Genomic DNA, 23,547 nt, shown 5'->3' with positions numbered 1-23,547 from the left:
GCGGATTCTATGATTGACACCTCCAGAAGCGTCCTCTGAAGTCGGCAGGGCATATCAAAGTGAGAGGCCTAAGCAATGACGACTACCCCATCGATGGCATAGTGACCGTGGACCTGGAGATACAACAGCTCAACACGAGGAAGTCTCATCCCATTAAGGTGGACGACTTGGTGTGTCCAGAACCCAAAGAGACACCTAAGCATCCAATCATCCTAGGTACGAATGCGGATATTGTGCAAGCCGTCATCCGGGCCTATCTACATGAAACTAACGAACTGCCCATGTCCAGTCTACAGCTACAACTTGTCCAAGTGGATCCAGATTCCCCTCCGGCCCCCGCGGAGGACCATGGACTGCTGTTCTGCGGCCGGGCAGGGCTGACTCGGCTCTTACTGGGAGAAACTCAGAGGGTACCCGCCTGGTGTGCATATGCTGAACGAGTAGGCGAGGAGCGGCTCTTTTCTCTAGAAAGCACGCCCGAAGAAGATGTCCGCCGAGGATATCAGCTAGTACCGGAATTTCGGGATTGGCCGACCGCCATTCCCCGGCGAATTTATGTGATGGTACAAAATCTTTCGCCATTCCCCATGGCCATCGACGCGGGACAGGGGATAGGGAGGATTTACCCAGTCAGCTCGGTGGATGAGGCTGTACAAGTAAAAGCTGCTCGAGTGGAAGATCCCGGATCGCCGTTAGACTTCGACTTTGGCTTGTCCGGCCTGTCGGATACTTGGAAGGAGCGGTTGCGAGTACAGCTGGAAGAGAGACGACCAGTATTCTCTACCGGGGAAATGGATGTGGGGTGTAGCCGACACGCCCAACACACCATTCGGATGACTGATACCAAGCCCTTCAGGGAACGTTCCCGTTGGCTCGCTCCTAGGGACGTAGAAGATGTACGAGCGGCCCTCCATGAGATGGAAGAAGCCGGAATCGTCACAGAATCCCGAAGCCCTTACGCCTCGCCCATAGTGGTAGTGCGAAAGACGAATGGGACGGTGAGGTTATGTGTAGACTACAGGACCCTCAACAATTGAACCGTACCAGACCAGTACAATCTTCCCCGCATAGAAGAAATCTTGGACGCTCTACATGGAAGCAAAGGGTTCAGTGTACTGGACCTCCGGTCCGGGTACTACCAGGTGCCTATGAGTCATGAAGACCAAGAGAAAACGGTGTTCATTTGCCCATTGGGGTTCTATCAATTCACCCGTATGCCCCAAGGCATATGTGGTGCCCCCGCTACCTTCCAGCGGCTAATGGAGAAAACTTTAGGGGACCTGAACCCCCGAGAATGCCTCGTGTATTTGGATGACATCATAGTCTTCGGGAAGACCCTGGAGGAACACGAGGCTCGACTCCTGAAGGTACTTGACCGTTTAGCTCAAGAAGGACTCAAGCTCTCCTTAGATAAATGCCGGTTCTGCCGGACGTCGGTGACTTACGTGGGACATATAGTGTCCACTGAGGGAATCGCCACGGACCCAGCCAAAATAGAAGCCATCGTCAATTGGCCCCGACCTGACGTGGGGGAGTTGCGATCGTTCCTGGGGTTCTGCGGATACTATAGCAGGTTTGTGGAGGGGTATTCCCGACGGGCCAAAGCCCTCAACGCCCTCCTCAAAATATATCCGGAAGACACCGGCCGGAAGGCTACGCCTGCCCGACAACCCTTTGGGGACAAATGGACGACAGAGTGTGAACAAGCCTTCAAGGACCTAAAACAGAGTTTAACCGCGGCCCCCGTGTTGGCCTATGCAAACCCCGAACAACCATATATATTACATGTGGATGCTAGCCTGAGTGGACTAGGGGCGGTGTTACATCAAAAATACCCAGAGGGACTACGGCCCGTAGCTTATATCAGCCGCAGCCTTACCGTCAGTGAATAAAACTACCCCGTGCAAAAACTGGAGTTCTTGGCCCTCAAGTGGGCCATTGTCGACAAGCTTCGCGATTACTTGTACGGTGTGTCGTTCGAGGTGCGGACCGACAACAATCCACTTACCTACATTTTGACCTCAGCCAAACTCGACGCGGCCGGCCATCGCTGGTTGGCTGCCCTGTTCAATTACAATTTCACCCTGAAATATAAGCCCGGCCCCTTGAACATTGGAGCTGACGCCCTGTCTAGGCGACCAGGGCTGGCCACTGCCCCCGATGAAGACCAATGGGAAGAAATTCCGGGACCCGGAATAAGAGCGCTATGTTGTACCGCTGCCATAGTCAATGATCAAGTGGCATTCTCCGAATTAAGGGTGGCTGACTCGCTAGGATGCACATCCAACGCTATCCCGGAGGCTTATCGGGACCCCAGTGGCATGCACGTTACTCCCGACAAGATTATAGCCTGGAAAGATATGGTACGCTACCAAGAGCAAGACCCAGTCGCGGGGGCCATCAGCTATGCTATCCGGCAAAATCGCCCGGCCCTCCTCAGACAGGCTCCGGGGGATGTAGGATTTATACTAATGCGGGAAGCCGACAAGTTCGAACTACGAGACAATCTACTGTACAGAGTGGTAGAGTATCATAACCACCCGAATAGGAGACAACTAGTACTGCCCAAAAGACTACAGTACTTGGTACTGAGGGCTCTACACAATGAACATGGTTATTTGGGGGTTGACAAGACTTTCGGCCTAGTGAGAGATCGATTTTTCTGGCCCAAAATGAGAGAAGCAGTAGAGCATCACTGTCGACGGTGTGTGCGGTGTATTCAGCGGAAGACATTGCCCACCCGGGCCGCCCCAATGGGCCACTTAAAAAGCACCGGGCCTATGGACTTAGTGTGTATGGACTTCCTATGCATTGAACCAACAGCCGCGGCATAGGCAATGTGCTGGTTATCACGGATCATTACACCCGCTACGCCCATGCCTTCCCGACCAAAGATCAAAAAGCCATCACGGTGGCCAAGGTGCTCTGGGAAAAGTACTTTATGCATTACGGGCTTCCCCAACGACTTCATTCCGATCAAGGAAGAGACTTTGAAAGCAACTTAATAAAAGAACTGCTGAAAATCTTGCACATCGCTAAGTCCCGAACTATCCCCTACCACCCCGAAGGGGATGCATTGCCGGAACGGTTCAACCATACGTTGCTGGACATGCTAGGCACATTAACGGGGGTCGCAAAGACTGAATGGAGTCGACACGTGGAAACGCTAGTGAATGCCTACAATTGCACACGACATGACTCCATGGGATTCTCCCCGTACGTCCTCATGTTTGGGCGAGAAGCACGACTGCCGGTGGATATAAGGTTGAGAGTCTCCGCCGATGGGGTGCATAATACTACTCATTTCCGATATGTACAGCGGTTGCAAGAGAATCTGCAACGGGCCTATATGCAAGCTGAGAAATCTACCGAAAAACTGAACGCCGGGAATAAACGGCGATACGATCATAAAGTTAAACACAGAGACATTAAACCAGGCGACGCAGTACTCCTCCGTAACCTGGGAGTGCCGGGAAAACATAAATTGGCTGACCGATGGAGGGAGGGAGTGTACGAGGTAGCCTCACAAATGCCCGGCCTTCCGGTCTACCGCATTAAGGACTCGGAAGGTCGGGTGAAGACATGGCACCGAAATCATTTGCTCCCTATTCCCCGAGTGGAGGAGGGGGATTTGGAGTGGCCTGCATCCTCGTTGGATGGGGAGGGGACATTGGTAGACGACACGCTAGGGAACTCAACCTTTCAGGAAGATCCACAAGAGGGAACCTCTCAAAGGGGCCCTCAACAGAGCGCATCTCCCGGCGGAGCTACGGGTAAAGGGCGCAGGGAGCATTCACCCCAGGGGGTGGCTCCGGAAAAGTCATCACTAGACCCACTGAGCCCGTGTTTTGTACCAAGTCAGGATAATTTAGAGACTGTAACCCCCTCAAGGGAAGAACTCGAAATTCAAGACCAAGATAGTCACTCTCCCCAGGGAGTGACCGAGCAACAGTTAAGGCGAAGCCAAAGGAACGGGCAACCTCCCATGAGGATGGCCTATGATCAGTTTAGGGCACCCCACTATGAGGCTCAGCAGTGGGCCCACAGCTGCGTGAAATCAGTGATTGTGATGTTTAGCGAAATGTACAATCTGATTTAGAAGAGAGAAATGTCGTTGTTATGCAATTTTTCATTATATAAACGTTGTACCAGTTTAAAGGTATTGTCCAAGCGGGGTCATTGGAATCCACAGGGGGGAGGATGTAGCCGGGACCCCGTTTTCTCCCCCAATTGTTGTGTGGGGTGGGATATGTCGCACCTAGGGAATGCTCCAATAACGGAGGTTCCACGTTTAGGGAGCCGCCATGTTTAGGGTGTCGCCGGCACAGACCTAGTCTGGCAGGAGGTTACGCTTGCGCAGAGCAGGTTACAAAGCCCGCGAAGGAGGAGAGCTCGGGGAGGAGGGGAGTTAAGGGACAACGGGTCCCAGCAGCCCCCGCGGTCCCCTGTGACACGACAGAACCAATCAGGTACGAGAATAGGGAGGAAAAGGAAGTGATGGGGCACAAGAGGAGTCAGAGCTAGCTGGTGGAGGAAGGAGAAGGAGCTCCGGTGTAGGGAGGCAGGCCGCCCCTACCTAGGCCGCATGCCCCAGACCCAGTTAGGCCCTGTGCCCCAGTAGAGTGCAGCGGAGCTAGGGACTGGCCATAGTCAGGTTCCGGATCCCCTTCTGTGATACGATCGCTATCGGGACAGTTCTACATCAGCGGGAGGCCTGGGACCAGGCCCCGCCACTAAGCCGCAGCGTGTCTGGGTGGGATTGCCCCGGACACTCACGGGTGACGTCATCTACTCCCACGCCGATCCTTTGTGAAGATAGTTGCAGAACCGGGTACAGGAGTGCCCGGCAGGTAAACTCCAAGTGCACCAACGGTACCATTTTCACTCCGGGACACGGTGGCTGCGCAGTCACACACATACATCCACTGACTCACTTGGGGGTGGGGTAGGGTGACCGGATTTTGAAAATGAAAAACCGGGACATTTTTTTTTTTACATAACAGTTTATTTATTGTAGTACACTTATACTTACTACCATTAGTCCTTGTTACATAGTTGTGTGTGTGTGTGGTGTGTGTGTGTGTGTGTGTGTGTGTGTGTGTGTTGACCTCACTAATCGAACAAAAAAAACCTAGATGTGAATGATTCTGAACCCCTTAACCAGTGTCAGGATGCCCTCTCTTCACAATTTCTAAAGCAGCAATCCCGCCTGGGATCTTACCAGATACTCAGTCCCTCAAGGTACTATACTGGAGGGGAGGTGTTCCCTACCTGTCTTCCGAGGTCTCCCGTGTGAAACTTGAGTCAGATCTGGAAGAAAGAAGGGTAGGTTACTTCGGTGTAGGTATATGGCAGTTAAGATAAGACAGGGAGGGTGAGAGAGACAGAGAGAGAGAGGGTGAGAGAGACAGAGAGAGAGACAGAGAGAGAGAGAGACAGAGAGACAGAGAGAGGGTGAGAGAGACACAGAGAGGGTGAGAGAGACAGAGAGGTAGAGAGAGACAGAGAGGTAGAGAGAGACAGAGAGGTAGAGAGAGACAGAGAGGGTGAGAGAGACAGAGAGGGTGAGAGAGACAGAGAGGGTGAGAGAGAGTGAGAGAGAGACGGTGAGAGATTGAGAGAGAGAGAGGGTGAGAGAGAGAGAGGGTGTGAGAGAGAGAGGGCGTCAGAGAGAGAGAGGGCGTCAGAGAGAGAGAGGGCGTCAGAGAGAGAGGGCGTCAGAGAGAGAGAGAGGGCGTCAGAGAGAGAGAGAGAGCGTCAGAGAGAGAGAGGGTGTCAGAGAGAGAGAGGGCGACAGAGAGAGAGAGGGCGACAGAGAGAGAGAGAGGGCGACAGAGAGAGAGGGAGGGCGACAGAGAGAGAGGGAGGGTGACAGAGAGAGAGGGAGGGTGACAGAGAGAGAGGGAGGGTGACAGAGAGAGAGGGAGGGTGACAGAGAGAATGAGAGGGTGACAGAGAGAGAGAGAGGGTGACAGAGAGAGAGAGGGTGACAGAGAGAGGGTGAGAGAGAGAGGGTGAGAGAGAGAGGGGGAGGGAGAGAGGGGGAGGGAGAGAGATAGAGGGGGAGGGAGAGAGAGGGGGAGGGAGAGAGAGAGGGGGAGGGAGAGAGAGAGGGGGAGGGAGAGAGAGAGAGGGGGGGAGAGAGAGGGGGAGGGAGTGAGGGAGACACACACACTGGTACACACACACTGGTACACACACACACACTGGTACACACACACACTGGTACACACACTGGTACACACACTGGTACACACACTGGTACACACACTGGTACACACACTGGTACACACACACACACACACACACACACACACACACACACACACGTACACACACACACACGTACACACACACACACACACACTGGTACACACACACACACTGGTACACACACACACACACTGGTACACACACACTGGTACACACACACACACACACACACACTGGTACACACACACTGGTACACACACACACACACACACACACACACACACACACACACTGGTACACACACACACACACACACACTGGTACACACACACAGACACTGGTCACTGGTACACACACACAGACACTGGTACACACACACAGACACTGGTACACACACACACACATACACTGGTACACACACACAGACACTGGTAAACACACACAAACACACACACACACACACACACACACACACACACACACACACACACACACACACACACACACACACACACACACACACACACACACACACACACACACACACACACACACACACACACACACTGGTACACGCACACACACACACACACACTGGTACACACACTGGTACACACACACTGGTACACACACACACTGGTACACACACACACTGGTACACACACACACACACACACACTGGTACACACACACACTGGTACACACACACACTGGTACACACACACTGGTGCACACACACAGACACTGGTACACACACACAGACACTGGTACACACACACACACACACACACACACACACAGACACACACACACACACACACACACACACACACACTGGTACACACACACTGGTACACACACTGGAGTACAGACAGAGGCAGCCCATCTCCTGCACTAAGAGGGGGTGGATAGGAGCACCGGGACGCAAAGGTACAAACTGTCGCCCCCCCTCCCCCGGCGGGCAGCCCCGGGTTCCCGGGGCAGAATGGGGGGACACCGCGCAGCCACCACTGCCAGCCCCCGCGCCCATCTCCTGAACCAAGGGGACCGTAGGGGAAGAGAGCGCCAGGACAGGTGGCAAAGGATCAAAAACCCACCTCCTATCCCCCCGGGCGGGCAGAGGGGGGGAGACACCGCGCAGAAGAGCCAGGAGCCGCGGGCAGAGACACACACCACGTGTGCTCTGCTGCAGGAAGCGGAAGCCCCGCCCCCAGGCACGCTGGCCCTGCCCCCCCCCACGGCACCCTTCCATCCATTCCACATGCCGGGCCTTGGTGAAGGATGATGCCGGGGGGCGGAGCTTAATGCCGGGACGCAGGGGATTGGCCAACAAGGTAGGAAACTGCCGGGGGGGGCATTAAAAAAAAAATACTTACCAGCCGGGCTGCTGCAGTCTCCTCCTCCGCGCCGCCGCAGACTCGCGCACCGCAGCTAATTACTCGCGCACAGCGCACCGCAGCTAATTACTCGCGCACCGCCGGCGATGCTAAAAGAGAACGGGGACACATGGAGGAAAAACCGGGACATTTCCGGGACACACCGGAAACCGGGACAGCTCTCGAAAAACTGGGACTGTCCCGGCAAAAGGGGGACGGGTGGTCACCCTAGGGTGGGGGAACGTATTCCGCGTGGGAACTTGACACGGGGTGGGATCACCCAGTGAAGGGAAAGGGAGAGTGAGCGTTCAGCGGACGCTGGTAGTAGTGTCTCCTCTAGGGAGGGACACCTGTTAATTAAGCTGTTGGTTGCTGCAAGTAAACGTATATTGGTTAAGGTATATCGCTGTGTGTGTGTTCATGTACATAAGTTCCTGCGAAGACCCACTTCCCCTAGGGCGGAAGCTGTCGCAGGTGGAGGCGCTGCACCAAGTCATAAGTATTGTGAGCACCCCAGGCTCTCTGTGGCAGAGGCTTAGGCCCTGTGATCCTACAGGTTATACAGCATATGGTAGTGGCCTGTGTCCGATAGGAAGCAGGGCTACACTTATACAAGTGTTTTATTGCATGAGGTTCCTGTAACGGGGTAATTTTACACAGAAGAATCCTGTACAGGTGGAGGCGCTACCGAGCACCAACTCAGGTATACCTCAGGTTCCAGCAGCGGAGGCTCAGGTTTCCTGTGAGCCACAGGTATTGCATCATACCACACACACCATAGCCACACATCTCTCAGGGGCTGGGGAAAAGGGCACTTACATATATATTAAAGGGGGGAAATGGCAGCTTGGACTGACTGCTTTAATATCAGACATCTGGCAACCCTAAGTAGTGGGTCTATGAATGTTTGGGACATTAAATAACACATTACTAATGTATATACATCATTGTTATACAGAGGATGTTACAAGGCCCTGCCTCAAAGGGCTTAACCTCTAATGCTGATTTACATAGGGGGTTCAAACCAGTGACAGTCACATGTCACGTGATCCCTGAGACAGCTCCACAGTCATGTCACGTGATCCCTGAGACAGTTCCACTCCCAGCCGTCCTCTGATCTGCGGTGGTGGGCGTGGCCTACTCGCGTCACTAAAGAGATGTGCTGGGCGTGGCCCGAGGGGATCTTGCCACTCCAGCAGCTTGTGGGCGTGGCTAGACGGAGCTGCACAGGAAAACACCTCTCCGAGGTGACGTCAACCCCGACGCCTTTGTGCTGACGTCATGCAAGCCCCGCCCCGTGCCCCCTCTTGTCCCCGCCCCCACCCTCCGTCTTCCTGCTGACAAGATGGCGGCGGCGGCGGCGACCAGGGCGCTGTCCTACACCGTGCACAAGTGCAGCTCCTTCTCCTCTACCTACCTGCCCGAGTGAGTACCGGGGAGCACCCCGGGTATACCGCTCTGCGGCTCTGTCTATATACCGCTACCTGCGTCTATATACTGCAGTGCTACAGCAGCACCGCCCCCCCCCCCCTCTGTACCGCTACCTGCATCTATATACCGCAGGCTGTACCTTTATACCGCTACCTGCATCTATATGCCGCTACCTGCATCTATATACCGCTCTGCGGCCCTGTGTCTTGCAGCCTGCTAATACTGCAGTGTTTATAGTAGCACCACCACCCCTCTGTACCGCTATCTACATCTATATACTGCAGCCCGCTTACTCTGATTCATACAGTTATAGCAGCACCCCCCCCCCTCTGTACCGCTACCTGCATCTATATACCGCTATCTGCATTTATATACCACCCTGCGGCCCTGTGTGCTGCAGCCTGCTTACTCTGATTAATACTGCAGAGTTATAGCAGCACCAGCAACCCTCTGTACCGCTACCTGCCTCTATATACCTCTACCTGCATCTATGTAATGCAGCCTGCTTACTCTGATAAATACAGTTATATTGTGTATACTGCAGCGTTATAGAAGCACCACCACCCCTCGTTATGCGGTGCAATATGTATATACCAATATATCTGTATGGTGTATGCAGGTACCTGTGTATACTGTATAATCTGATAAATATATATGTTGTATACTGCTACTTGCATCAATATCCTGTGTATTGCTACTGTACCTGCAGCTGTATATACCGATACATCTACAGCTGTATTCTGCTACCTGCATATGTTTCCTGTTACCTGCAGCATATCTACAGCTGTATTCTGCTACCTGCATATGTTTCCTGTTACCTGCAGCACATCTACAGCTGTATTCTGCTACCTGTATATGTTTACTGCTACCTGCAGCTGTATACAGAGTATTGCATCAGTATATACTGGTCCATCTATATACTGTATGCTGCTACCGACATATGTATGCTGCATCTGTATATACCTGGTACAGCATTTGTATACTGTTACCTACATCACTATATATTGTATATTTATCTGTCTATATAGTGCCATTTCTGTATGCTACCTACAATGGTCTATTGTGTCCTAAAATGGCTAGATAAATTTATACTGCCATGCAGACCTGTATCTGTAATGTAAGGCTGTCTGCCCTATTATATCAACAGCATCTCTCTATACTGGTACATGCTCCATTATATTAAGCCTCTTGATATACTGGTACCTGACTGATTATACAAATACAATATTTATACTGCTCCTTCATATCAAGTCTATATACTGGTACCTGTCTTATTATACATTCTTTCTATATACTTATTCAATGTTGGCAGGCAGACCAGGACTTGTGCAACAATGCAGAAAGTTTATTACCAATGTCAACGTTTGGGCTCTCAAAGGAGCCTTTTTCTAGACACACCCACACACCTACCAGTAGCTTTTCTATATACTGCTATCTGTTCTAATGTTAGCCTCTCTATATACTGTTTGCCCTATTATTTATATATTGTATTACTAGCCTATCTATATACTCTTACCCATTCTCTGTATACTGCTTGCAACCTTCTAATATCTGCGAGGACTCTCTATACTGTTATCTACAAATGTATTTACATTGCTACTGGCTCTTACCAGCATTCCTATATACTGCTACCCTCCATATGATATCGGTAGCATCACTATATACGGCTACTTGCCCTATTATATTAGTAGCACATGTATAAACCGTTACCTGTCGGAGTGAATCAGTAACATGGGCTACTGTGCCTTCATTTAGTGTTATGGTGTTAACATGAGACTGCACATCTGTATACATCTGTTCACTTAGACCAATACTGTCTGTATCTGCTGGTATCACATAACTATACTTCTATAGTGCTGCTACCTCTAATGTAACAGTAATAATACAGGCCTCTGTATGCTTTTCACTCTATGTAAGAAGTAGTGTATGCTCTTTCCAGCTGTAATCTACTGATTGTGATCACTTCTCTACTTATTGCTCTGATATCTATAGCAGCCTCTACCTGACGTATTGTATATCAATGCTGTTTGACACTAACCCTCTGTATATTCCCAACTTGCTGTTTCATATCAATTGCACATGTTTCTACATTGGTAGTGTGATGTGCATTCACCTGAGTGTATTAACACAATCCCTGTGATATCAACATCGCTGGTCCTTAACTTCTCTACTATGTATGTGATATTAATAAGGCATGGAAATGCAATTATCTAGACTCAAGTGGTCATTGCTTACATTTTGACATCTATTCTGTAAGTGCAGTTATCGTAGCAGGACTTCTCCTTTAAAAACAGACCACACTGTTTTGTTTCTATCTCTCCCATGCGCTTCAGTTTTGTTCTTGTCTACAGTTATCTTCTCTCCGGATGAGAGAGTTTACTAGCTGCAGGGAGAGTTAATGTCTTTGTCTGTTTATAATCCTACCTAGAATATTGCTAATTTTTGCGCAGTTCATTTTTCTCCAATTTCATATCAATTACGCGTTTCTACATTGGTAGTGTGAAGTGCATCCACCTGGGTGTATTAACGCATTCCTTGTGATATCAACATCACAGCTCCTTAACTTCTCTACTATGTATGTGATATTGGCTGCGCTTACACAGCCGGCAGCGCGACCGATGCAGTTGCGAAAGTTGTAGTTTGGAGACGTCGCTGGCTACGAGGCCAGTGACGTCTGCAAGGGGGAAGATGGACAGGCGGAGAAGCTCCCTGATTTGGCGTACAGCCAGTCACATGTGGAGACTGTCTCTCCAAAAATCAAATTTGACTGACTACCAGAATTTTGGTAGCGCAGTCGCTCCGTCGCGTCCACTATAAGCGACGGCGACAATGCATTTGTTTTGACACGACGTCGTGTCGCTGTCACTATAAGCGCAGCCTAATAAGGCATGAAACTCTGACACCCTCTGTACTGGCTGCTGTTATATGAATCCATATGGATGTGTATGATTTATGGTCCACGCAAGGACAGATTTAAAGTACCCCAAATAAGTATATTTCGATAAATACCTGGGAATCTTGCTCTGTAACCCTTAAGTGCAATAAATAAATTAAGGTGGCATCACTGAAAAGTGAAACTATACTATATAGATGATAACATGGTGATATTAAGCTGACACAGGGGTTTCCCAACTACAAACTCTAAGATGATAGGAGCAGGGTTTGATGTAGAAGGGGAGATGATTGAATGGTAGCTGTGATTATTTTGGATAGCTTGCATGGGAGAAAGTTGTGCCGCTGGGCGATCAGTTAGTTGTGGGTTGCAATACTCGAGATGAGAGCGAGGTCGTGCATTGGACTTCTAGCTGCAGAGAAAAGATTGAATAGTAGATGTTGCAGAAGATGGGGACCCTGATCAAGCTTCTTGGGGGGACGGAGTCATTGGATTAACATCGCCACGATATCGAAGTGTTCCGTTTATTTTCACTTATTTTAAATGCACTTAAGGGCTTTTCAAATCTCTGCACATAGTACGCACAACATTATATAGATGTAGAGAGGGTGATAGAGATGTATCTCCATCTATCAATGCCCCTACTGAAAGTGTACATAGAGGACTTTTTAACCCCCTGTATCTATTTAACCTTTCTGAAGGGTCTGACGTATTTGTGTACCTCATCAATTGGCCTTTTGTATGTCATGCTGTATTGTGTATTAGATGATGCTAATGGCAAGCATCCTCCTTTTCCTTATGCTTCTTGTTCATGTTTAACACCCTGATTTTATATTATAATTCCCTGTATTTTAAAGTGTCTGTATATTTCTATTAAAAAGCTTTGCCTATGTGGTTGGCACTATATAGAAATAATTGATATTGGTTAAACCAGGGTTACTAGGAACCATTGGGTTCCCCTGGGCATCCCTAAAGGGTTCCCTGCAATTTTATGGTCATTTGAAAATTGTATCAAATACAGAAGAATTTGCAATGCATTTGATCTCACAGTTGCTATTAGACATGGGGGCCTATGCAGAGAGCAGCGAATTTTCGAAATTCGCCATTTTTTGGAGAAAATCGCGCAGAAAACAGCAGAAAATGGCGAGTTCCGAAAAACGCGCCAATTTTTCTTTTCTATTTGTAAAACTCGCCTCGCGGCTGGCGAGAACCTCAATCTCGCCAGTTTTAAAAATATCCTAATGCAGAGAGCCGCGAACGGCATCTAGCGGCTGTTCGCGCCAATAAAATGGCGCGATTGTCTCCTTTTTGCCTCGCCAGAAAAAATTGGCAAGAAGCTGCCGCTCGCGGCCATTGCAATGGGAAAAAAAAGGCGCGAATTTGTTTTTACACGTTTCTGAAGCGCGCATCTCGCCAATTTAAACTCGCCACACGCATCCATGTTAAACATAGCAGAATTCGCACTTTTCTGCATATGGAGAATAAAACTCTCCAAAAAAGGTACTTTTTACTAAATTCGCCATTTTTAAAATTCGCTGCTCTCTGCATAGGCCCCATGGTTGGGGTTCCTCAACCAAAAAAAGGTTGGAAACCGCAGGGTTAAACAAACACGTATTGTATATTTTACGCTGAAACGGTGAAATGGCAGACAAAAAGGTTCAGGTAATCTGCGTGTCAGTCGTTTGTACTGGTTGCTTTTTGTGTGTTCCTGAGAATTTCTGTTAAATCTCCGGTAAAAAAAAAAAGAAGAAAGTTACCTTTTGCCTGAGGATTTCACAAAAACCTGTTATGAAGAATGAAATGTCACACACAAACTGATCCATTATACACCTAGAACACTTCTATTAGGTTGGGAGTGATAAATCAGGACATTTTCACGTACAGTACTAGTACAATTTAGGCCAGTTACCCTATAATAGGTAGTTATTTAAAAAACAAAAACCTGAGCTGGCTCAATAACAATTACATGAACCTATGTGCATGGGTTGCTGATATTAGAAAACTTATGTATATTTACATGGAGGCTTCCTGCAGACATCTTTATAAAAAGAAAAACAGATAAGTATTTGACCATGTCATTTGTCATATTGGATGTAGCACTGAGGCTTTTTCTTTTATGTACCCGAGGTCACAATCCCAGTAGTGCTCCTGTTGACACACATATATATGGTGTGGGGGCTTGGGTTCTGAGCTCGCGGGTGTTGTGTGTTTCCTGCAGACATGCTCAATGTTTTTAATGTGAAAGCGGCAGAGAACATTCAAACTTGTATTCCGAGTTTTCCTGCCGGAGTTCCACCCCGGAGCTGGCTGCAAGCGCGCGTTTGGATGTACAGTTACTTCGCGTTTCTGAAATGTAGGCAGCTATGTTAATATTTTTGTTTTATATCGTCCCGATCATATATTCTTCACTAAACCTCTTCTCTGCCAGTGGTTCTGCCACGCATCACTAATCAATGCTTTTCAGTAATGTACGGCAGTAACGGATGTAAAACACGTCCACAAAAAAGTGACAGAAAATTCAAACATTAGGAAGATGGAAACCCTCCCATACAATGTAAATGAAATAACCACAATGTTATATTTTTGTTTTGGCTCAACGAACGGACTTGCAGATTATTTTGTGACTGATTGGTCCCCAGTGAAACACAGCTGTGTGACTCTCTCTTGGCTTTTCAATGTCATCCCATTAACACACTCCTGGCAGTGACCCCAGACATGACCTTGTCTGAAAGAACAGGAGTTAGATGAACCCGGGGTGCATCTGAAAGTAAATAGACACCAAGCTTTGCACAGACCCTGCAAACAGACCAGACGAGAAGTTTATTTGTTTATCAGTGGAGCAGCACTCTTTACATGTATGTTTGTTTTAGTTCCTGGTGCATGTCGCCCTTCAGGGTCGAGACTGCAGAGTCTGCTTATTGTAGAGAGCGGTTTCTGTTTTTTCACTCGGAGGGGTTTTTACCAAACCAGTTGTCTTGTCTAAAATCAGGGGTGCTCAACTCCACTCCTCAAGCTCCCCTCACCCCCTCCAACAGGCCAGGTTTTAATGGATATCCCTGCTTCAATACAGGTAGCTCAATCAGAGGCTCAGTCTTTGACTGAGCCACTGTTTGAGCCACCTGTGCTGAAGCAGAGATATCCTGAAAACCTGACCTGTTGGGGGGGTCTTGAAGACTGGCGTTGAGCACCCCTGCACTAAGCAATACATTATTTCATTTAAACAATGTGCTTATTTCTTGATAAAATGTGGTACGCGCGGGAGTGAGCGGAAAACCACTGATTTAGGTCAACAAGCCGGTGATGTATTTAGGACCCGCTGTTCTTTCCTTTATCACTATGTGCTTTCACCACAAAACAACTCGTTCTCCCCTCTCCCTCCATATCGTGCCATTCTAGGAACTTTGTAAAATTACTAATTGGTTCCATGCCATAAAAATGCACGTGCATTCTAATGAAGCTTTCTTTCATCCAGTGTTGACTTGCTAACCTTTTAGTCTGCATTTATTTATATTAGTACTGTATTATCATCGTCGGAAAGCGCCAACATAAACCGCCACGCGTTACACTGGGGTGCAGAGATTGTATAATGACATAAATGGTTGCATACAAATATATGGACACGCACAAACGGTTACAAAAGGTAATGAGGGCCCTGCTCGTGTAAGCGATCAGTTTAACCTTATGGTTATCGCCTGCTACTGCTGCCCAGTCATGATCAGTTTCCAGCTTCGTTTAGCTTCTCTCTCACAGAGGACCTGCTTGTGGCCGTAGTTGAATAGTAAGGCCACGTCCATGCTGACGGCGCTCGTGCGCGTGACAGAGCGACGCTCGCTTGCAGCAGGGGCGATTCCTGGCATGTAAAAAATGTGCTGGTGGGGGGCGTGGCGGCATTTTTGGGGGCATGGCTGTGACGTCAAGGAGCTGGTTCGCCCTTATTGGGCGAACAGCTCATGTGACCCAGCCATCGCGCGGCAAATACAAAATAATTTGTCTCCTCAAGCAGCTCCATCTAAGGCCTGGGACATGGTACAGCAGGCCGTGCTGAGCCGCGCTGAGCAGATGCACTTACCCCCTGCATCTGTCATCAGCGCGGCTTTTGCAGCCACTTCCGCGTGCGGAGGCTCAGAAATTTTCAGGAGACAGGCAAGTTTGAATTTCGGCGTGGAGGAGCGGTCACATGACCGCAACCATCCAATGGGAACGAGGGACTAGCCCCGCCTCTGCTCCGCCTCCGTCACCTCCCGCCATGCCTTCGCCCCGTCCCCAAAGCGCGCTCACTGCCTCGCCTGCCAGGACGCAAAAAAGCCCCAGCTTGAGCAGGCGAGGCAGAGCAGGAGCGCGGATCAGCGCGGCCCGAGGCACCATGCCCGAGGCCTAACGCTCACGGGCCCGCGTGAGCTATAGATGATCATATTGACATATGATTGCACAGCGCTCAAGTGCGCTCTCACCCTGGATACAGCCTTGGGGTACTCCAGAAAACAAAAGCGCAAAGGCCAGTTGTTTAATATACAGTAATTAAAAACAGGTTGTCACAGAAAGATGCCACGTTGATGCAATATTTCATATATGTAGAGGTCCCATTTGAGATCAGGAATGTTGATGCTATAACACTTTTTCTCTCTATGTCCAGTGATTTGCTGGGTTTAATGACTGTTTTGCAGTAGATGTGACTTTGGTTATCTTTTGTATATGATAATTGAGGGATAAATAAGCACTCTACAAGGTAACCATACCGCTCGGCGTTAATATTTTATAATATATAAACAATATGTCAAATGATCACGAAGAGGTGCATATAGTGAAAACAATGACATATACACAATAATGATCCCCAAAAGGTCACAAAGTTCCCTAATTACTGCACTCACGGAAAGGAATAAGGACTATATCTGTTTCAGGATACTAATATCTCTGATGTGACGGTTGTAAATGACCATATAGCCAAGTGGTCCGCTACTCAGAGGACATCATTGAGATGAATAATTAAGAAAATAACATTTTATTAAATTAGTCACAAGTATAATATATACAGCGAAAAATGGTTTCACCCCCCCAATGGTGAGGTATCGAATCGGCTCAGAAATAAATGCTATTGTGCTCTACACATTCAATTGTAAAAAATATATCTATATCTCCATCTCTCAAGATAATCTGTCTAGTTATTAAATAGAGATCATAGCCAAATGCTGTATGGGCTACTTGAGACATGAATCACGACTGAACGGAAGTCATATTCATAGCGGAGCTATCAGGTCCGGATGCTTATACACATATCTAAGGCCGCGCATATAGTGCGTCACCCGTCGCCGCTAGCGAAAGTTATATTTTGCTTTGCGGCGTCGCGGGCTTTCTGGCATTTGATTGGTTCAGGGGCTGTCACATGAGGCAATGGCCCTTGAAAAATCAAATATTGCCAGCTTCCAAATTTGGCGACGCAATGTCGCTCAGTCGCATTGTCGCCGTCGCGCTTACTATAAGCGCACACGGCGGCGGCAACGTATTTGTTTTTGGGCGACGTCGCCCGTCGCGGGCGCTATACGTACTGCCTAAGTAGGTATAATCTCTTGTTATATCACGGACTGCACATGTGGACTGCTATAGAGGCATTCGAAATGCTAAATGTAAGTTTCAAAATCAGTCTAATAGCAAAGTGTCTGTCTCCACATTGATGACCACTATCCATCTGCTGTATCACAAAGGAGGGTGGGAATAACCCCAGGTATATTTAGCCCATGAGTATCTCGGTATGATAGATCTTCCTGGTGGGAGGGGGAGAGAATAGGGGAACAACCGGGAAGCAAAAGTGCCTGAGAAGTTTTCTTTCTGGTCCCCGCTTTGCCTGCTATATGTATATGCTATATCTGTGTGTATATCTTGTTATAGCCAACTCATGACAATTGAATCTGTGGAGCCCAATAGCCTTTATTTCTGAGCCGTTTCGATACTTCACCATTGGGTATGTGAAACCATTTTCACTATATATACAGGCATACCCCAGTTTAAGGACACTCACTTTAAGTACACTCGCGAGTAAGTACATCTCGCTCAATAGGCAAATGGCAGCTCACGCATGCGCCTGTCAGCACGTCCTGAACAGCAATACCAACTCCCTACCTGTACCGAAGCTGTGCGCAAGCGGGGAGACTATAGAGCCCAATACAAATGCGTTATTTACATCAGTTATGCACGTATATGACGATTGCAGTACTGTACATGCATCGATAAGTGGGGAAAGGTCGTGCTTCACTTTAAGTACATTTTCGCTTTACATACATGCTCCGGTCCCATTGCGTACGTTAATGCGGGGTATGCCTGTAATATACTTTTGTGACTAATTTGTGAATGAAACTGTATTATTTTCTTTATTCGTCATCTCAATGATGTCCTCTGAGTAACAGACCACTTGGCTATATGGCCATTTCTGACGTCATATCAGAGATATTAGTATCCTGAGACAGATATAGTCCTTATTCCTTGTTCCTTTACCCGAGTGAGTACAGTAATTAGGGACCTTTTTGTAACCCTTTGGGGATCATTATTGTGTATATAAGTGATAAGCAGCCCACAAGTTTTCAGCTGAAAATGGTTGGCGTCCCAGTGGATTATGTAGAATAAATTGGCCCAGATGTTTTTGGTTTTCAAGGTCACATTGTCATGAGCATTTCTTATTACTCTTGGTTTCTCCCACATTGACCCTAACAGAAGAACTACAGTATATGCCTGTGGCCTTTTTGTGAACCAAAGGCCGCGTTCATGGTGGCGGAGTTGCTATGTGCGTGCGCACTTCCGAGACTCTTACCTGATTTCCTATTTTAGTTCCTCAAGTGCCCGTTGACCCTAGCGGCGCTGTAGAGCGTCGACGCTGCTAGATTTTGGCCCGACCAAGTAAATTTGTGATTTCGGGCTGCCGTCACGTGACACCAGCATCATGTGAGCTGGTTCAGCCAATGAGGGCGAACCAGCTTAGTGATGCGTTCCCCACGCCCCCTATCGCCTCCCCAATCCCCTGCAGTCCAGTAGTGCACTCATCGCTGGGGCTGCAGTAGTGTGCGCGGTGACACCCGCGCGGCCTAAGTAGTTCAGGACCTGTCCTACCTGTAACCGTATGAGGTCAAACGCCAGAAAGACCTTTTTTTCCCCCCCTCTCCCCTGTTTTACTTCTTGGTTCAAGACGAGCGAGCAAAGTGTGAAAATGAAATGATGCTGAGTGCCAATATCTTGCTTCACATTACTAATAAGGTCTTGCATATTTTGTAGCAGTTATTGAGGTAAGATTGCAAAACATTTGTTGTGCAGCTTTCTTTTTAACTGCGCAGTCTCTCCTAATGTTACATGGCACCAAAATGGTATCCGAAGAACAATTGGGAACTTTGTGTAACGGCGGAGGACAAATGAGTGAACATATTGTACAGATAACATTGCTTTACAGCAATAAGCTGTTTATCAGTTTGACTTTCCAACAATCAGCTTTTCTTGTTCCATATTGTACTGGAAACCAACTTGGGAGCCTCACTGAGTCTCCGTACAATGTGCAGTGGGGCGTACGCGTCTGGTTCTTAATGGCTGTAATTGTTTTTTGCTGCTGCTTTTTGTGTTTTTTCACCATTGGAATACTCGTAAGTATTATAAAATGATTCTTAGTTTGTTAATAAAGTAAGCAACCACCCCCCCCCCTCCCAACTCCATTTTACCCGCATCCTCTTCCCATGTCACTCAGGCAAATAAGATGCAACGTCATCCTATTGGCCCACGAGAAGCGATGGATTTAAACCTCCGTAAGGTACTGCCGGTATCTTCTCCAGTATGCATCTCTGGAACCACGGGGGGGGGGGGGCCCGCGGACTGGAAATTAGCAAGTTTCAGCTCCAGATACCCCCTACTTTCTATACATGCAATAAAATAAGAAGGGTGTGTGCAGAGGGAACTGCCCCTTTTTGTACATGGTAGGGCAGAGGTTCACATCTTCAGTCCTCAGGACACCGCCCCCCCTATCCCACAACAGGTCAGGTTTAGAGGATATCCCAGCTTCAGCACAGTCTTCGACTGAGCCACCTGTGCTGAAGCAGGGGTACCCTGACGACCTGATCTGTTAAGGCGTCTTGGACTGGAGTTAAAAGCTGCTATGGTAGGCGTATGATTCTCTTTGTTGTGGTAGGAGAAGATCGCCGGGCAAGAATTAAATGCATTGCTCGCTTGAATAGGGGAGTGTAAAGGTTTGAACTTCCGAAAATGAGCATGCTGCACTGTATTGTAGTCAGCAGCTTTCTAAAAAAAAATAGTTTTTTTTTTTTAATACATCACTGATTTAACCATGCATCTACACCCTACACAGCCTGATCAATAAGCACGTCCACAACACCAATAAGTGCAAAGTCTCTGCTTGTTTTGTGGATTTTTAAAAGGCCTTCGACTCCATCTGCCATCCAGGTGTATTGCTGAAAATACTAGAGCGCGGACTTGGGGGGAGAATATAAGACACCATCAAAACTATGTACAGCCGGTTCTTGCTTATCCGACGGAATGCGTCCCGCAAACCGCCGTCGGTTAACTGTTCGCAGATTTGCGGGTCCTATGTTAATCGGCGGCGGTGACTGTCAGATAAGCGGGTCCGGCAGACTGCATTATGCAGCGTCGGATAAGGCATCCGTCTGAAAACCGAGACGTCGGTAAGCGAGGACGCACTGTACTCTGAAAAAAAATGCTGCGTGAAAATAAATATCATAAGGACAGACTTCTTCCTTCATGGCCGTGGAGTTAGACAGGGCAGCAGCCTGAGCCCCACACTGTAATGCTGCAGACAGCGAGAGAGAAAAGAAGCCACGATGAATGCACGCGTAGAAATGTAATGAGTAAGTTGCATTGTGGGTTAAAAACCTTTTTAATAGTCAATAATTTAAAAATGGATTATTTCCATATTCGAGAAATGCTCGAGCACTGGCTCACTGAGTATAGAGTCCGTGCATGGAGATACTCTGCGTGTTTCCAATACATTTTCTATTCTCTATGTTTTAGATAATATAAGCCCACTATATATATATATATAATAAGGGCTGATACAACAATGCATGAGCAATAAAGTTTATTTGCACTAAAGATAGTGTGTGTATAATGGATTACTGATAAGACAGGATGTTATGGCTATTTCTTATGTGACCAATAACCACTAACGCCGTGCTTTTAATAAGCGTTAAGGTTCTAAGGGCTGATCCTGGATTTTTATACCAGTTCCCTTCATAATCAATTTTTAAATTATTGACTATTAAAAGGTTTTTAACCCACATTTCAATTTACTCATTACATTTCTACGAATGCATTCACTGGGGCTTCTTTTCTCTTGGTTTCTGCCTACCAATTACATCCCCATTTGCACCATCTAAGATTACTATAATGTGAAGCGCTATGTACACTAATGGCGCTATATAAATAAAGACATGCAGACATACTATAACACTGTAGCAAAAGTAATGTATGATTAGGCTGACACAGGGGCTCTCTTCCTTCTTACCCTACCCATTTAAAGCTGCAGACCAAGCGATATCCTAATTGTGTGTGTGTTTTTTTTTAAAATCAGTTCTGTACTATGTCAAATACTTGTAGCATTTAAAAAAAACTCTGACATTTTTAATGTATTTTAATGTAACAAGCATTTTGTTTCTATAGCAACCATTTATAAAGTCACGTCCCCTTCTTCTTCTGAAACAGGCTCTGGCACACCCCTTTTTGAGCCCTGCCCTCTCTCTAGCAGTGCACCAATTGTCCCTAGTGACTGCCTGGTCACATGATCTTCCCCACAGAACTTTGCATCTTTGGTCCTCTTCTGCTGCACTAACAGCCATTTAGTGAACCCCTGAGCTGAAACATCGCTGATCGATCGGCAACTAAGCTCATTACTTATGATTGTGTGAATTGTATTGATGCACATATTAAAGGGGGGGGGGGGGGGCGGAGGGGAGATAGAATAAATGCTGCTTTAACATATACTTTAATGAGCTGGCAGCAGTCCTAGAATCCTCAGCAACTGGGCTCCCCTTGGCTGGCACAGAGATTAAGTCTCTACTATACGCAGACGATTTCCTCCTGCTGTCACCAACAGGATAGGGCCTCCAACAGGACCTGGCGATACTAGAAACATTCAGCCAGACCTGGGCACTCTGTGATCCTAGACAAACCCAGAATCATGGTATCCCAGAAAAAAATCTAAAAACATCCAACCAAATCCCAATTCCCACTGAATGGCAATACACTGGAACAGATAGTGGGCTACATGTACCGTGCTCTGACAATCAGCTCATCAAGGAGCTTGAACCTGACATTAAATACACTGAAGAAGGCCCGCAGGTTTTCTATGCAATAAGGAAACAGCCGTACCACCTCAATCCACCAATTAGAGTCTGGGTGAAAATCTTTAAAAGCATAATCACTCCCATCCTTCTGTATGGCAGCGAGGACTGTCACATACACAGACTTTCCAAAATGGGATACACACTCAACTGAAAAACTGCATATGGAATTCTGTTTATACCTACTCCAAGTACACAGGAGTGCATCAAACAGTGCATGCCGAGCTGAGCTGGGCCGCTTTCCTCTGCTGCTCACTGTACAGAAGAGAGCACTGACATTCTGGGCTCACTTAAACACCAGCCATCCACAGTCTTACTGCTACAGAGAAATGAAAAGCCAGGAGCTCCTCACTATACCCTGTCCTCTCACTCCCAGAACAAACCCCCACACTGATCACCAACCTGCCCCAAAAATCTACTCGATCGTCAGTTACGTTGGAACACTATGCGATGATGTGGAACAATGATACATTCAACAATTAAATAAGCTGGAGACCTATCGCAGAGAGAATACACCCTGGCACCCTACTTCCAGAGGGTAAATGATCCAAAGCAGAGACAACCTTGTGCCAGTACAGAATGAGCGCCTACGGCCTGGAAATAGAAACAGGAGAGGTGTATGTGGAACTGGAAGCCCCGGGAGAGGGGTGTGTGTGTGGAACTGGAAGCCCTGGGAGAGGGGTGTGTGGAACTGGAAGCCCCGGGAGAGGGGTGTGTGTGTGGAACTGGAAGCCCTGGGAGAGGGGTGTGTGGAACTGGAAGCCCCCGGGAGAGGGGTGTGTGTGGAACTGGAAGCCCCGGGAGAGGGGTGTGTGTGGAACTGGAAGCCCCGGGAGAGGTGTGTGTGTGTGGAACTGGAAGCCCCCGGGAGAGGGGTGTGTGTGGAACTGGAAGCCCCGGGAGAGGGGTGTGTGTGGAACTGGAAGCCTCGGGAGAGGGGTGTGTGTGGAACTGGAAGCCCCCGGGAGAGGGGTGTGTGTGGAACTGGAAGCCCCCGGGAGAGGGGTGTGTGTGGAACTGGAAGCCCCGGGAGAGGGGTGTGTGTGGAACTGGAAGCCCCGGGAGAGGGGTGTGTGTGGAACTGGAAGCCCCGGGAGAGGGGTGTGTGTGGAACTGGAAGCCCCGGGAGAGGGGTGTGTGTGGAACTGGAAGCCCCCGGGAGAGGGGTGTGTGTGGAACTGGAAGCCCCCGGGAGAGGGGTGTGTGTGGAACTGGAAGCCCCCGGGAGAGGGGTGTGTGTGGAACTGGAAGCCCCCGGGAGAGGGGTGTGTGTGGAACTGGAAGCCCCCGG

General features: G+C 48.3%; 1 protein-coding gene across 2 annotated transcripts in view; it reads left to right on the top strand.

Moving 5' to 3' along the window:
* Nucleotides 1-8,887: 8,887 nt before the first annotated feature.
* MKLN1 (muskelin 1) overlaps nt 8,888-23,547 on the top strand; it is a 100,022-nt gene continuing 85,362 nt past the window's right edge. For both annotated transcript variants that reach the window (XM_075599372.1, XM_075599371.1), the window contains exon 1: nt 8,888-9,014. In XM_075599372.1, the coding sequence (XP_075455487.1) occupies nt 8,935-9,014 (80 nt within the window). In that variant the 5' untranslated portion in view covers nt 8,888-8,934. The remainder of the gene's footprint in view (nt 9,015-23,547) is intronic.

The sequence above is a fragment of the Ascaphus truei genome, chromosome 5 (genome assembly GCF_040206685.1).
Source record: "Ascaphus truei isolate aAscTru1 chromosome 5, aAscTru1.hap1, whole genome shotgun sequence".
NCBI classification, from domain to species: Eukaryota; Metazoa; Chordata; class Amphibia; order Anura; family Ascaphidae; genus Ascaphus; species Ascaphus truei.
This window is presented reverse-complemented; position numbering and strand designations above follow the sequence as displayed.